The following is a 14,679-nucleotide window of genomic DNA, read 5'->3' as shown; positions in this document are numbered from 1 at the left end:
GATAAGGTGATGCAATGAGTTTAAGAAAGACTGAAACCGACCTTGCAGAGAACTGTGTGATTACGGCTCATCTGTGGGCAGTGGATTCCACAATGCGGTGTACGCCTGAAGTTTTCTGGGATTGCGCTGTACTGTAACAATAAAAACGCAGTCAGGTGTTTGGCAACTGGCTTGGGAGCTCCAGAGCAAGAAAAATGGCAAAAAAAAAAAAAAAGACTGACTAATCCAAGACTTACACTAGGAATACTTTCCTCAGACCCTGATGATTGCTGCGAGCTTGACATACCTTCGCAGCTGTCTGGTATTGTTTTGTCCTAGAAGCATAAAATATTTAGCAAACAAAAAACAAGGACATTTGAAGCTCCCACTATGTAAAATGATAAGGGGCAGCAACAACATGAGAGAACGTAAAATAAAGAAAAAAAATAACTTGCTCTTACGTCCGGACTTTGGGTTTCTGAACAACAAAGTGATGCTTCACCGATTTCAGCGCTCTGACATGGCGCATCGTTTGACTGGAATGAGGACCCAATGAAGGCAGTATTAGAGGTAATGCATATGAAAACTTGTGGATAACAATACACGAGGCATTAAAGCTGAGCTCACGTCAACAACTGTTTCTTCCGAATCCGATGAACACTTCGGTACTTGCGAATTAGCAGCATCAAGCCTGCACACACAAAGCACTTGTGAGCGTTGCATACCACTTACTAAATGATGTCATAAACTGAAATGCGGTAGTGGCATACTCAGGGAAGAGTTCTTGCGACGAGTTGATCTCTTCCAAGTCATCCGAATTGAACTTAGTTGCCACACCAGGCGAGTCTTCAGCTGGCTGTGCGCTGCCCTGGACATCTGAGAACTGTGCGGTGTTTTCGGGACTTGAGTGCTTTTGTGCATTTGTTTGTGCCCCTAAAAAAAAGGAAACAAATGATTCATTCAACTTTGACCTGTCTGCCATCAGCTATGTCAACCATACCATTGGATGATGTACGCTTTTCCAGCATTGTTGCAAGAAACCACTGCAAGTCAACTTGCTTAAAACGCTTTTTGCTGGGTCCTACGCCATCGCTCATTTTTCTTCAGCGCATGATCGGCGCCAGCTTTAGGGTTCCGCACTCACGCCGTGCAAAACGGATGATCACGGAACAGATGTACGACTTCCAAGGCCTCGTTCGCGCAGCACTGTCACACTTAAATGAAGGCACACGAGTCAGTCGGCGTCTTAGTGGACGCCTTGTAGTCACTACAACCGTTTTCGGCGACTAGAAGGCACCTCCTTGAGCGACTTCATATAAATAGCGCGCACAGAACAAAGTGCGCACACCTCGCGACACAAAAAGCGCGTACACGACGCATCCACGACCCTACCTTGGTTCTCGCGCATGCTAGGCTAGCCTCCGAACCAGATGACGCAGTCGCCGGAAGTTGCAGAAGACTTCTGAATGGAAAGAACGGAAGTTCAACAGCCGCCTAGCGTCTACTCTTGGAGTCACAGACGCTGCTGCTGAGCACTTCCACTGGCCACCTCCTTTTCCGGCGCTGTTCGTGGGCAGGCAAAATGGTACGTCTGTGTAGTACTTTTTAAAATCCACTTTAATCATTGATTACACGCTATAAGATATAATGAATTAATTGTATTTGCGTGCACAACTAACCTGTACATTATTTAATTTGGTTATTACGTTACTGAAGTCTCGATGTTGACAAATTTTTTGTCTGTTGTCCCCGGCGTTCGGGCGCTGTGGTTGTATGCTTTCTGTGTGCGTGTTAATATAAAGGATGGTGTCTATGATCAACGAACTGCCTGACTTTTCGCTATAGGGCAACGACGTTTTGCTGCGTGGTAATCTCGGTTTTTGAATTAAACACATGGCACTTAATACGATGCCGATGCTTAAGCCCCTGGCTCTTTTTGTTTGTTTCAGGCCGACTCGTCAGTTACAGTGCGCACCCGAAAATACATGACTAACCGTCTGCTGTGCAGAAAACAAATGGTAAGAGCACTCTTGCTGTATATTGGTTGTTTCTCGCAGTCCGAGCAGCGGACAGGTGTCGTTGACGTTTATTGCACACAAAGCCTCAAATGCCTAGCCGTTAACATGGCGCAAAGCACGTGTGTAGTGCCGAGATCGGAGCGCTGTGGTAGTATCGCGTCAACTACCGCTCCTGACTTGCATTGAAGTCGTTCAGTGCATGTCAGACAGACGATCCCATTGGAAATGAAACGCGCGGTGCATGTTTTTGGGTCTCGGTGGAATTGCTCACTGTACTATAGTAACGTCCCTTGCAGCTCTGGCATTGTTCAGGCCCCGAGTCGCGCTGATCTAATACGGGTGTCGTACCGGTGTCACACGTACACTTCTGATCGCTATCGGGGCTGATCCGTATCAGTTATTGATCGCGATCAACAGTGGTCGCTGCTGCACGGTCCGACGATCCGGATAGAGTTATTGTCGTGTGCTGGTCGTCGGCAACTCTCAAAACTGCAGAATGCATTGGCTACAAGTTCAGATTGGCAAAATATGGTTAGATGTGCACACCATTTCAATTTTACAGCTTACTATTGCTGAAAAAAAGGTTTTGAAACATATTTACTTAGCTGCCTTCAATTTTTGATTTTAGCGTCTTCAGAATATTGCGCTAGAGGGCGCAGGCGTCAGCCTGCGATCACGGGGTCTAATCGCGGTTACGTGTGACATCGGTATCACACGGCGCACTTTTGATCGCGATCAAGCCCGATCCGGATCGAGTTTATCGGTCGTGATTGTCTCCTTTGCGCGAGGGAGCCAGTCGCAGTCGAGAATTTCGATCCGGATCGGGCTTTAATCGTGATCAAAAGTAGTCCTGTGACACCGGTATTATCAACCAAGTGTAGTCGTGTATCGGTCAAGCCCTGCTGTAAATGACATCGCGCCGACGGTAAATCCCCCCCCACCCCCCCCTAGAGAGGTAATTGGGGTCCTTGGGACTAATTGGGAGGCGAAATCACATTCCGGAACACTGATGCCTCTAAGCCAACTCCGACAGCTGTAAGTGTACTGTGTAAGTTCGCAGTGGAAGCTTAGGTGGTTTTGAGCATGTCTGGTTTTGATTAAATGAAGAGTTTGCAAGTGAAAAAAAAAATTAGGCAAAATGCAAAGGCAGTAGTGTTTAATGTATGCTTATGGAGACAAGACATTGTGAATTTATTGCTTTGTAGTGCTTGCAAACTGAAATAAATTTAAAATAAACAAGCACATGGAGGAAGAATCAATTGACTGTAGGCATTTTGCGATCGAAAATAATTTGGTGTTCTGTGATAGAAGCAAATAGTAGTTTTAGAGGATTGTCACAACTTTATCTTTTTTGCAGCATGTATATTGTATTCCATTATGTAATTTACTTTGATACTTGCCTCACGAAATGCCCTGCCATACCTTCACGATGATTTAATGGCCTGCCTAAACACACTGCGATTGCTTGGTGGCTGTATCATTGTGGTGCTGAGCACCAGGTCACAGTTTCGATTACTAGCCACATTCCTGTGTGGACACAAGGCTAAAAAAAAGCCTTCGTGTTGTAATCATTTCAGTGGATAATTAAAGAATCTGACAGTCTCAAAATTAGTCCAGAGCACCCTGCTTAGGTGTTCCCACAAATGCTAGGTGTATCTTTGGGGCGTAAACCCCTTCACTCAATGCCTTCCATAAAGTTTGGTGCCGTTACATGATTATTCTGCTAACTGAAACTCCAGCACGTATGCTAATATACGAGTGACACTGCCACAAGTTGCACCATTCTTTATATTTAATGCCTCTCTATCAATAGCTGCAGCAGCCCTCCCTCATTTATTTAGATTTTAGACCAATGTTCTCGCCTTGTCAAGTTAACGGTTAATTCGTTAATTTGCTTAAGCATATAAAATTTATAATGCATCCTAATAATTTTTTTTCCTCATGTTAAGCCTATCATACATCTCATTATGTTTAACCAGCTCATCATTGCCAGACATTGTATTGTGGGCTTGTGTTCAGCCGAAAGCACAGTTTTTGTGTCCCAGCCTTTGTGACTGCATATGCTGCATGTGCGTCTGACATGAGCACTAGTAAAGGCTGAGACATTGTGCTCGCAGCTTTCGGTGTATTTGTGCCCTGAGAAAGAAAGTGGTTCATTATGTAAAAGCAAATGCTAAATAAAAGCACGGTACAGCTTTGATATTCCTGTGATATTCTCCCAGGGGCATGCAGCAAACTAGTTGATAATGACACAGAAATTTTCTATAAATTTTTATTTTACCATTTTAGATCCATTTGGTTACACATCAGGGGTCTTACTGATTTACAGCAGTTGTATGTGTAGTTTGCATGTGACAGCATGAGGGACATGCCTCGATACCTTGTTGCACATTGAGCTTCAGGTGGTCAGAAGTAAACTGGAGTACACCGCAGTGGTGTTGCGTAGAATAAAGTCATTGTTGCTGCATTCTGGGCTTGAACCACTCATTTTGAGCTTTATCACTTGACAGGCTTGACTGCTGCTTTAGTAACTGCAGTGCTTGTGACAATGCTCTAAATTTTTTTATAAATGTTACAAGGCATTTTGTCGGAGTAATTCATCATCTGCCTATTTATATGTCCACTGTCGGACGAAGGCCTCTTCCAGCGATCTCTAATTACCCCTGTCTTGCACTAGCTGATTCTAGGTTGCACCTGCAAATTTCTTAATTTCTTCATTCCACCTAATTTTCTGCCGTCCTCGACTGCACTTTCGTTCCCTTGGCACCCATTCTGTAACTCTTAATAGTCCGCTGGTTGTCTTCCCTGTGCGTTACATGGCTGGCCCAGCTCCATTCTTTCTCTTAATGCTAACTAGAATACTGGCTGTCCCTGTTTGCTCCCTGATCCACACCGCTCTCTTCGTGTCTCAATTTTAACGTTTAACATTTTTCCTTCCATTGCTCTTTGCGCGGTCTTTAACTTGTTCTCCAGCTTCTTTGTTAACCTCCCAAGTTGCTACCCCATATGTTTGAAAGTTAATTGGGAGATTCACTCATATACAACATCCAAGCATACATAGCCACATCAGGAGGGAGGCTACAGGCTGCATGTGCCTGACAAGGCCTGCCCTCCTGGTGGTGACAAACAATGCATTTGAGACTGCAACAAGCTTTCTTGTAAGGCAGCATTAAAATCGCTCAAAAAGGAACATCCACGATTCTGTACAGTTAGCGCCGGTTTCCTTTTCAACAACAGTGGTAAGCTCTCAATCAGGACTTAGTAATGCCTGCCGTGTTCACTCCAACCCATTTTTATTCTGTAAATTTCCTTCTGATGATCATGGTCCCTTGTGAGTATATTGACCTAGATAAACATACTCCTGTACAGGCTCTAGAGGCTTTGATGTCTGGAGTCTACAGTCTAGAGGCTGACTGGCAATCGTGAATTCTTGGTGCCTTGTCAGGCTATTGAATGTCACCTTTGTCTTCTGCATAATAACCTTCAACCCTACTCTTAATTTCTTAGTTAAGGCCCTCAATCATTTGTTGCAATTCATCTGCAGTGTTGCAGAACAGGGAAATTTCATCTGCAAACCTAAGGTTGTTGAAATATTTGCCGTTGATCCTCACTCCTAAGCCTTCCCAGTCTAAAGCTTGAATACTTGAATAATAGCTTAAATATAGCGAATAGCATTGGAGAGATTGTCTGCTTGCCTGACCCCTTTCTAGATAAGTAGTTTTCTACTTGTGGCGAAATGGGGTAGTTCTGGAATCTTTCTAGGTGTTTCCCAAAATATTTGCATATGCCTTCTGTGCTCCTTAATTACGCAATGCCTTCGTGACTGCTGGTATCTGCTGAATCAAATGCCTTTTCATAATCTATGAAAAGGCAGTGTACCAGAGAGCTGCAAGAATGCTAACGTTATACTAATCCTTAAGAAGGGAGATGTTAAAGAATTGGAAGACTTGTAAGCCCATTAGCTTGCTTTCAGTATTGTATAAAGTATTCAAGATTACAATCATAGATTAGAATCCAATAGAATCAGGGGTTGTAATTACACGTGTGCAAAAAGAAAAGACTACATACCATTCAAATCTAGTAAAGGGGCCACAAGAAGATAGACTGATGGAGCATTTGGTGCGGAGAGGAAGCTTGGGAGCCAACATTTCTATAAGGGGGCCCTTTTTCAAAACATTGGCTCCAGACTGGCTTCGCCTTGTGCACTCACGGTTGATTATTTCCAATATTAGTTGGTTGTACTGCAGGGTGCGCACAAGTCCTTGAAAACCCTTGAAATTGAAAGTTCCGTTTTCAAGGCCTTGAAAGTCCTGGAATTTCTTTTCCGTCTTTGAGAACCCTTAAATTCTTGGGGCGTTCATGGGGTCCGACTGTGCGGCTCACATTATATGGCGGTTGAGGGTGGTCCCGGCAAGCTTCATTGCTTTCCGCAACGCTGGGACCGCGAAGCCAAACTTCCTGCGCGACGAACAGGCCAGTGCACGTCCGCTGCGCAATTTTTTTTCCCCTCTGGCTTGCTTCGATTTTGGTGTTGGCCAAAAGTTGCTGGCCACAATGAGGCTAGAGCATCTCGATCTTCTCGGAAAAAATACAAGTTGTCCCATCATGCTTATTTATAACGAAAAAGCAGCTACATGAATCTGAACAGTTGAATTTGGTAGTATTTCACTTTTTTTGGGGGGGGGGGGGGTTGCCTTGGGCTGGATTTATTGGCAACCCACTAAAAACAGGTACAGCCTCATAGCCTGAGCATTGTCTGTTGGTGACATTGTGCTTTGTTTATCTGTGCGTGGGCACTCAGATGCTGTCGACGCTTTGTTTGCTTTTCCCCCCGTTTCGGTTGTGGTGCGCATAGTTCAGAATAATGCCTGGGAAATGTAAATTCTAAAGCGCCTGGCTCAGACACGACGATGACAAACTTTGGGTTGCGCCGGATATATCGGACCCTGTAGCATAGCCATGGCGTGCTCGCAGTAATGCCAGATCTCCGTAGAGAATCTGAAAGGTTTGTCATACATTTCACAGCGCATCATATGTGATGCAGTGGACAGGGCAGGTGGAATTTTGAATGTTCCTACAACAAAAGAACTCAGAATAGTCGTGTCCACAGCGAGGCAGCATTACGGAGCACACTTGGAATCGGAAAAGAAACGGTACCAGGAAAACTCAAAGCAGACAAAAAGGCGCACAATCATGGAAGAAGTTGAAGGGTTGCAGACGAAAAAGAAGCTTGAGGCAGTTGTTGCCGATTTAACGGCCTGTGCAGATAGATATGCGGAAAAGGCTGAAAGAACTGGTGACATCACCCACGTGGTGAAATCAAACATCTTGAAAAAGACCGCAAGGCTGAAGAACTCAGCATGCAGCATTAAGACGCAAATAGAAAAACTGAAAGACCTGCCCTGGGCTTCAAAATTTTATCTAGTCGAATGAAACTGTACGTGCACTAAGTGAAATCACTTTGTTCTGTCCAGTAAAATGTAACGTCTGTGAACTACCGTATTAAATATTAAAATTTTTTGAAAGGTCCTTGAAAAGTCCTTGAATTTTTTTCTTGGAAACCTGTACGAACCCTGTACTGTTAGCTTGTAAGACAATCTCCCCGTTTCATGCAGTGCCATTTTCAGTGTTCAGTAGTGATGCCATTTGACTGGCCCTGTGACAACTACAATGTCGAATCTTGTTTGCATTCTGTTCCCAGTGTTTTGAGAAATGGCAAAGTTGGTGCATACTAACGGACTTTACTCATTTTTAGAAACTCCAAAATTGCAAGTAATTGAAAAGCTATTCCTTGCTCGAATTTTGCATTTCGTTGTCTGGGTGATGCTTTACTGTGCCATCACATTAGAAGTGTATGTAGAAGTTGGTGTCCATGAGATGGTGACCTCTCTCATCCATGAGTTTGAGGAAGGCCCGAGTAATCTTAGAAGTGATTCAGAATTACATTATGAGTACCTACAGGGGTTGAACAAAGGCGCGTGCGTAGGTCAGTAAGGATTGGAACAGCAGGAAGCTTTTCACTCTGCACTCAAAGCTGTCCAGGTGTCCTGAAAGCATGTGTGAACTTGTGGAAAATAGCAAACCTGTTCCTTCTTGCCCAGTGCATGCGCCTGTGTGAAAGCAGTTTTGGAGTGAACCTGTTTGCCTGTTGGTAAATGTGTTCAAAAGAGTAGTCAGTGCCCTTTGTATTACTGTTTGTGTAATTGACATTTGTTTTGTAGTGTACGCATTGATATACAATGCATTCTTTTCGCACTGTACTACAGCCCCCACTTTCTATAGCGCAAGAATGGCGCACTTCCAAGAGCCTTGCGCTGCCTACAAGGAGCAAGCTGGAATAACATAGTTGCTTCTGAGCATGTGCTCCCAGGTAGACAGGACTTCAGCAATTGCCGTCATTCCATGGGCTTTATTTAGCTACCCATTTCTTGTGATTTTGCCCGATGACAGGGGAAGCCTGGATAGGCACCAGGCAGGAGGGACGGTTCTTTATGAGCACGCACGTCCTGGCATGACATGTCAACAAAAAAAAAATCACTCGCTTGTGTATCGTGTCATTTGAGCTGAATCATAAGGGGGGAGCTGCGCAAGGAGCATGGCTATGACCATGCGTGGCGACTCCTTGTTCATCTGGCAGAGCATGCTTGCAAGTATGTCAGTAGGTGGTGCCAAGGGTCTCGGGAGGCTGACCGCTCCAGACCTAATCTGTGACGGGGGCTGTACTTGTTACACAGCTCAAGTGAACTGTCATTATTATCCCTGCCCAGTCATAGTTTCACTGATTGACATGTCATGCTTGCATTGGGGTGTAGAATCTCTGTAGTGTGACCAGTGGCGCTTAAGCTTTGATAGCCATGTCACAAGGCCCCTTTGTGTTTTGATGAGCGGACCTCTTTTATAAGATAGATACACCATCAAGCTTTAAGGCGAGCTAGATTGGTAGGTTATGCTTTTAGAATGCTGCATAGATCCTTTTCAATGAAAGGATATGCTGATATGCCAGGAAACGGGTGGTGATGGCACCTCTAAACTCTGTGCCTGTTAAGAATTTCTGTGCGCACACATCCTCATTGTATCATTAGTTAATAAGCACTAGATGCTTTCAGAACAAGCTTCACTCCACTGAAGGATTGTTGGTTCACTGTGGCACCTTTGAAGACTTAAGGGCTACCAAATAGGCACCAAAAAAGAAGCATAAAAATTTAAGTGTTTTCTCTGTTGTGTCTGGATAGGTGGTGGACATCATCCATCCCAACCGTGGCACAGTCTCCAAGAACGAGGTGCGCGAGAAGCTCAGCACCATGTACAACACAACACCCGATGTGGTCTTCTGCTTTGGCTTTCGCACACAATTTGGCGGTGGCAAGACCTCTGGTTTTGCCCTGATCTATGACACCCTGGACTTCGCCAAGAAATTCGAACCCAAGTACAGGTTGTGCAGGGTAAGTGTTTGTATCAGCAGGTACAGCTGGCATTTAAAAACAATGAAATTTATTTATTGATAGCTTTTAACTCAGTAACTACAGTAAGAAGCCAAATAGCTCCAGTGTGCAACAGCTAAATGGGACCAGGTCAAAACAAATGCCTTGTGCTTAGGGGGCAGTAGAGGATCATAACTTTTTTGTTTCTCGATACAGAGTACTGAAATTTGGCACCCATACTGCTAATTGCATGAGACAGTTCGTAATTTTCATGAATATATCTCCATTATGTTTTGCATTATAAAAGTTCACAAAGTTCTCTTACTCGTGGAAAGCCTGGCACAGTGATGAAACATGCTAGAGGGCTTAATAATTTTGTCCTCAGCATAACATGCATTCAACCATATTGCACTACATAATACCCCATAGTAATTCTTAAATAAAATAATGTAGGTTTGAACAAGAGTTAAAAGAATGTCTTTATGTGCAGCACAGTCTACAGATTATAACAGCACAAACCATGTCCAAATAGCTACAGCCATCATTGTGCTATGCTTTCCACTAGTGAAGTGGCTGACAAAAACGAGAAAATGGGCATCAAAGATTTGGTACCAGTTCACGCATATTGAATTGTGTCAGGACAACAATACGTGGTGGACCCTTGGGGCACCAAGCTGTATAACAACATGGGGCAAATGCGTCATTTTTGCGGACTCGAATTCTGTCACGAGGCAGTCTAAATAGTGTGGTATTAGTTTGGCGAAGCCTCTTGGGCAACTGCCCAGTGTCAAATTCATGTTCAATCGCCCTGTAGCTTCAAAATTTTAAAAAATATTTCTGGGTAGATTTTGATGAAACTTGCAGAGTTTGTATTTCGATGAGCTAATTTAAGGTGTGCAGTTTTTACAGAGTGAACTTCAAAACACATTGTATATTTAATTAAGCTTGACAAAACAATGTTGAATGGTCAAAGTAGGCAGTGCTATAGTAATGAACGCTCTAGAATGATTTGAGCCAAAGTGTTGCAGTTCAGTCCACTTGTAACAATATCAAGAACGCAAAACGTTATAACTGATCATCGCTGAACAGAGCGTAAAAAAAAAAAATGCCGCATATACCTTTGTAATCCCGAAACCAATTTTTTACAGTAGCCGACGGATTTTCCCGACTCCAAAAATTCGGACTTGTTGGATATCATAGATGTACCGTTAGGGTTCCCATAGAGCTAAGTAATGCATTTTCGCGACCGATTTTCCGGACTAAATCGCTCGCTCCGAGCCACGCTACCCGATCTTGTGGACTGCCATGTTGGATTTTCCGCTGACTTGGCCGGGCTTGGCTTTTAGTGGCCCCCTGTAGTGGCCACCGTATTATAGCCTTCAAGATAGTAGACGCACGCTATCCTCCCTTCTCGGAGGCCATGCCCGCTCTTGGCCAACAAAACGTTCCAAATAGGGGCACTTGCTTTTTTTTTTTTCGGTCAGCTCAGCGCTATCGTCATAATCCCTTAAGCGGAATCTTTTTTTTTTTTTGTATGTTTTTAATTTGCGCCGTACGTTGTGTGCGGGTGAAAGATTGCGAGGGTGAGCCGGCGACGCACACGGGAGAGAGGAAGGCGGCCGGAAGCGCGCGGACTTCGTTCGCTCGCGGGGCACGGGGAGGGAGGAGGAGACGGTGGGAAGCTGCGTTCAGCTCTTGCGACGGCAGCAGTCTTGAAAGCGATCTGCTATGTGGCCGAAGTGTGCGCCCGCGGGGGACTCATCTTCAAAGCGATCTGCGAAGGGTACAAAGGGCGTGCGCCGAGTGCCAGTAGCTTCGTATGCGCTGTTTTTTTACGTTCGCGTTGAAGCGAGAGAATAGACAGTGCGAAGGCCAATTTGCCCGCTGCTTCTGGCGCGCTTTCTCACTCGAGTTTCCGCGGTCATCGAGCGAGATGTGTTCATGTAACCTGTGCGCGTGTGACACCGTGCTTATTTAGTTAGTAAGCTCATATTTACAACTTTATACCGCCGATAAAACGAACATTCTTACTTCGTATAGCTGTCTATTAATTTGCTATCGCAATCGATGCTCCGCCTTTTGGGCGAAACTGCGACATTTTTTTAAGCCGCTCTAAGCCTCATAATTTTTTTTCTTGGGGGGGGGGGGGGGGCGTGCGCGAGTTTTTCCTACTGTTCGATTTTTCGGACTATTTTTCAATCCCCGCGAAGTCAGGAAAATTGGTCGGCTACCGTACCGCTAAACGTTTCAATCGTTAGGCGCGCTAAAATAGAAATCTGACAACCGCTGTGTGCATCGTGTCCAGCTGCTGCGCGAACACTTACTGTTTTGCTGCTATTTCGAGTTGTTGGGTGTTTTCGAGGAAGGAGTCGGACCTTTTTCGGCTATTTTTCAATCCTGTGGCCGCGTATCAAGCGTGCTGTCAGGATCTCCCAAACAAGTGTGCGGCGCCCATTCGGTAAGCCGGCAATATTACCGCACTTAACGCTGCTAGAATCACGTGTAGGAAGACCGTCCAATCTAGCTGTAGCCAACGCGCGCTAATAATGAAGGCAAAGCGTGCTCGATGGTTTGACGAGGTTGAACCGCTGCACCGACAAGAGTGTCGGCGAAACGCCACCCATCGTGCACATCCAGCCCGTTGCTGCTGTAAACGCGAAATAACACTGGTGGCTATCCTGTTTGAAAATTTTTTAGCTTTTACGTGATTGTTAATGCATGCAAATCCAATGCACGCACCACTGACTAACCAGGGATCTGAATGTTATAAACAAAAGCGACGGGGGCTGCAGCCCATCGTGCGCCGCTTCGCCGACAGTGTCGCACAACGCGTCTGTCGCGACAATGATCGCCCCGTCGGAGATTGTAAAAGGAGCGCAATCGCCGCTAGCTTATCGTTTTTACTCCCTTCCTCTTCTATAGACAACCGCCCACGACGCGAAGCAGCTGGCGCCATCTTGTGCACGCTGCGCCAACTTGCGATGCTCTCCGTGGCTTTCGCAATCGGCGCGCGGGCGCGGTAATGGCGGCAGATACGAACTCGCGTAGGCAAACTTTTCGCGCCTTCTCGGTTAAGGGCAACGTAGGAACCCACATTTCATGATTATTCTGCATGGAAAGCGTCGCCCAGGAGCGAAATTTCGATCGTTATATCTGATATGCGGTGAATAACGCATCATTGTATTTTTTTCTTCGACTCATCATAACCGTTACAAGTGGACTGCACTTATGTCAAAATTTTAAAGTAAAAACGCATAGCAACAGCTAGGACAAATTATTACTTATAAGTTATTGAAAATGTAATATTTGTTCTTGTTACAGGCCTACTGCCCTCTGTAGGCCCTCTGCCCTGAATTGGGTACCTTTCTTGCAAAAAAATTTGAAATAATTATTGCACTACCATAAGAAGAGCCAAAGATATCATCACTCGATAACTGGGACCCCATCAAAAATGCTGCTTCGAGAAAACAAGGAAAAACATATCATGATATGTTAATGGTGATATGGAAAAGGCTAAATGAATCAAGTGATAGTGGTCCAATCAAGCAAAAATAAATGCTCTACGCCTACCTGGAGCAAAGGAACGTGAAAAAATATTGGTCCAATTTTCGGCTCACAGGAGCAGTCTCCCCCTTTAAATTTTGCTTGGATGAATGCAACATAATCGCCTCTATGAGCTTTTTTGGAAAGGATTGAAGGCAATGCGCTATACATAATGCACAAGGGGCTGCATGATATATGCTTGCTAAAAGTTCACTTCGAAAATTCCCGTTCTTCAGTTTTCTTCTGGCTATCCCGGAGCATTCCTATGCTCAGCAAGTGAGGAAATGTAGTAGGCTATATGGCAAATCAATTCTGCGGAATCCCGCAAGGTGGAGGGAGATTCATGTAAGGGGAAAATTTTCATCCCCCCCGAATGTAGCACGAAGCTGCGAAGGAAACCTGTATGTGTTCTCAGAAACATGCGACCAGTGCCACCATATCCCCGACCAGGATGAATTTTTCCTCAACTTCGAAGCATTCTTTTCTTAGAAACCCAAATGGGTTCCTTTGTAGCTTCATGATACATTAGGGTGGATGACAATTTTTCCCTTTCATAGTAGGCTATGGAAATGCACAACCACACTTGGCAGCAGAAATAGCATTAATTTAGTCATTTTGAAAACCAGAAATATGTGGCATGTAACATGTTTGTGCAGATTGCACAAGTGCATGTGACCGGTATTGATGAGTTGCATAACACTCTGGTGAAGCTTCAATACTTTGGCCTGTTTATATGTTAAGAAAATTTTATTATTGTTGTGCAGCGTTTCTTAGTTACCTTTCTCTCAAGTTTTGAATCCTGACTTCGAGACCTTAAGTTTGGACCAGTGCTACCCACCTCTAATTACTGTCATGCTGGGAAGCAGTGGAGGCTTCCGACCATACTTATTTTTTGGTGCCAGTACTTTTTTAAACTAGCATAACCTGCTGTGTCTGTAATACAGTTGAGCCTCAATATAATGATCTCATACTTTATGCTGGGAACTTGGTTAGGAATTTCTTCAGTGAGACCTTTTTTTCTTCAAGCAGTAAAAAAAATTTTAGTGACTCCAAGGGCATTTCATTGACTAAAGCAGTGTTTGTCAGCATGTGCGATTTAAATCCTTCAAGAAACCCGCGTGATAATTTTGCAACCATGAGCAGTGGCCTTCAGTTTATAGGCTACAAGGGTAAAGCACCAATTGCACAGGCGCGCATACGAGAAAAAGCTGCAGTTCAGGCTATGCCTATTGCTTGGAAACTGTATCATCAAAAGCTTCCACACGCATGATCTCCTACGTCCACTATACAAATAATATTCTATTACAAGCGGTAGTGAAATCAATGTCACGGGAGGCCATGCAGTGTATGCTACAGTGATTTCTGTGGCAACAATGTAGGCTTCTCCTTGGTGCAGTTTACAGTAGAAGAAAACACTTCTGTAACAAAGTGTGGAGAGTCAGTGTGAGCCGCAGATGGCATGCAGTAGCAGCTGATACCTAATGATGTGTACCCATGTTGCCCTCTGTATCACGATGCATCTATTTCGTGCGTATCAGAACTCAAAGTTATGTATGAAGATGTCAGTAGATTAATTATTGAGCTCGGATGCGCTTGCCAGTTATGCGAGTTCACTTCGCAAAGAAAGGTCAGATTTTTTTTTTTTTTTTCTGTATCATGAGTATAGGAGGTGTGTTCAAAAAGAAACCGAACTTTTGCTGTAGTATCTTTATTGCTTA

The 14,679-nt window shown here is 44.4% G+C and overlaps 2 protein-coding genes across 3 annotated transcripts in view; one reads left to right on the top strand and one right to left on the bottom strand.

Moving 5' to 3' along the window:
• LOC119437271 (poly(ADP-ribose) glycohydrolase-like) overlaps nt 1-1,419 on the bottom strand; it is a 66,099-nt gene extending 64,680 nt beyond the window's left edge. The window contains exons 1-6 of the mRNA XM_049660405.1: nt 980-1,419; nt 750-912; nt 607-670; nt 441-515; nt 237-314; nt 42-131 (exon numbers count right to left, since the gene is read on the bottom strand). Coding sequence (XP_049516362.1) covers nt 42-131; nt 237-314; nt 441-515; nt 607-670; nt 750-912; nt 980-1,076 — 567 coding nt within the window. The 5' untranslated portion in view covers nt 1,077-1,419. The remainder of the gene's footprint in view (nt 1-41; nt 132-236; nt 315-440; nt 516-606; nt 671-749; nt 913-979) is intronic.
• Nucleotides 1,420-1,483: 64 nt separating this feature from the next.
• Nucleotides 1,484-14,679, top strand: part of LOC119437269 (40S ribosomal protein S24) — a 28,141-nt gene continuing 14,945 nt past the window's right edge. Inside the window, exons 1-3 of one of the 2 annotated variants that reach the window (XR_005189303.2) lie at nt 1,484-1,564; nt 1,929-1,997; nt 9,230-9,439. Coding sequence is in view for 1 of the 2 variants with exons in the window: in XM_037704311.2 (XP_037560239.1) it covers nt 1,562-1,564; nt 1,929-1,997; nt 9,230-9,439 (282 nt within the window). In the remaining variant the exon portion in view is untranslated. The remainder of the gene's footprint in view (nt 1,565-1,928; nt 1,998-9,229; nt 9,440-14,679) is intronic. The other variant, XM_037704311.2, reaches the window with a different exon arrangement.

The sequence above is a fragment of the Dermacentor silvarum genome, chromosome 1 (assembly GCF_013339745.2).
Source record: "Dermacentor silvarum isolate Dsil-2018 chromosome 1, BIME_Dsil_1.4, whole genome shotgun sequence".
Taxonomy (NCBI): Eukaryota; Metazoa; Arthropoda; class Arachnida; order Ixodida; family Ixodidae; genus Dermacentor; species Dermacentor silvarum.
This window is presented reverse-complemented; position numbering and strand designations above follow the sequence as displayed.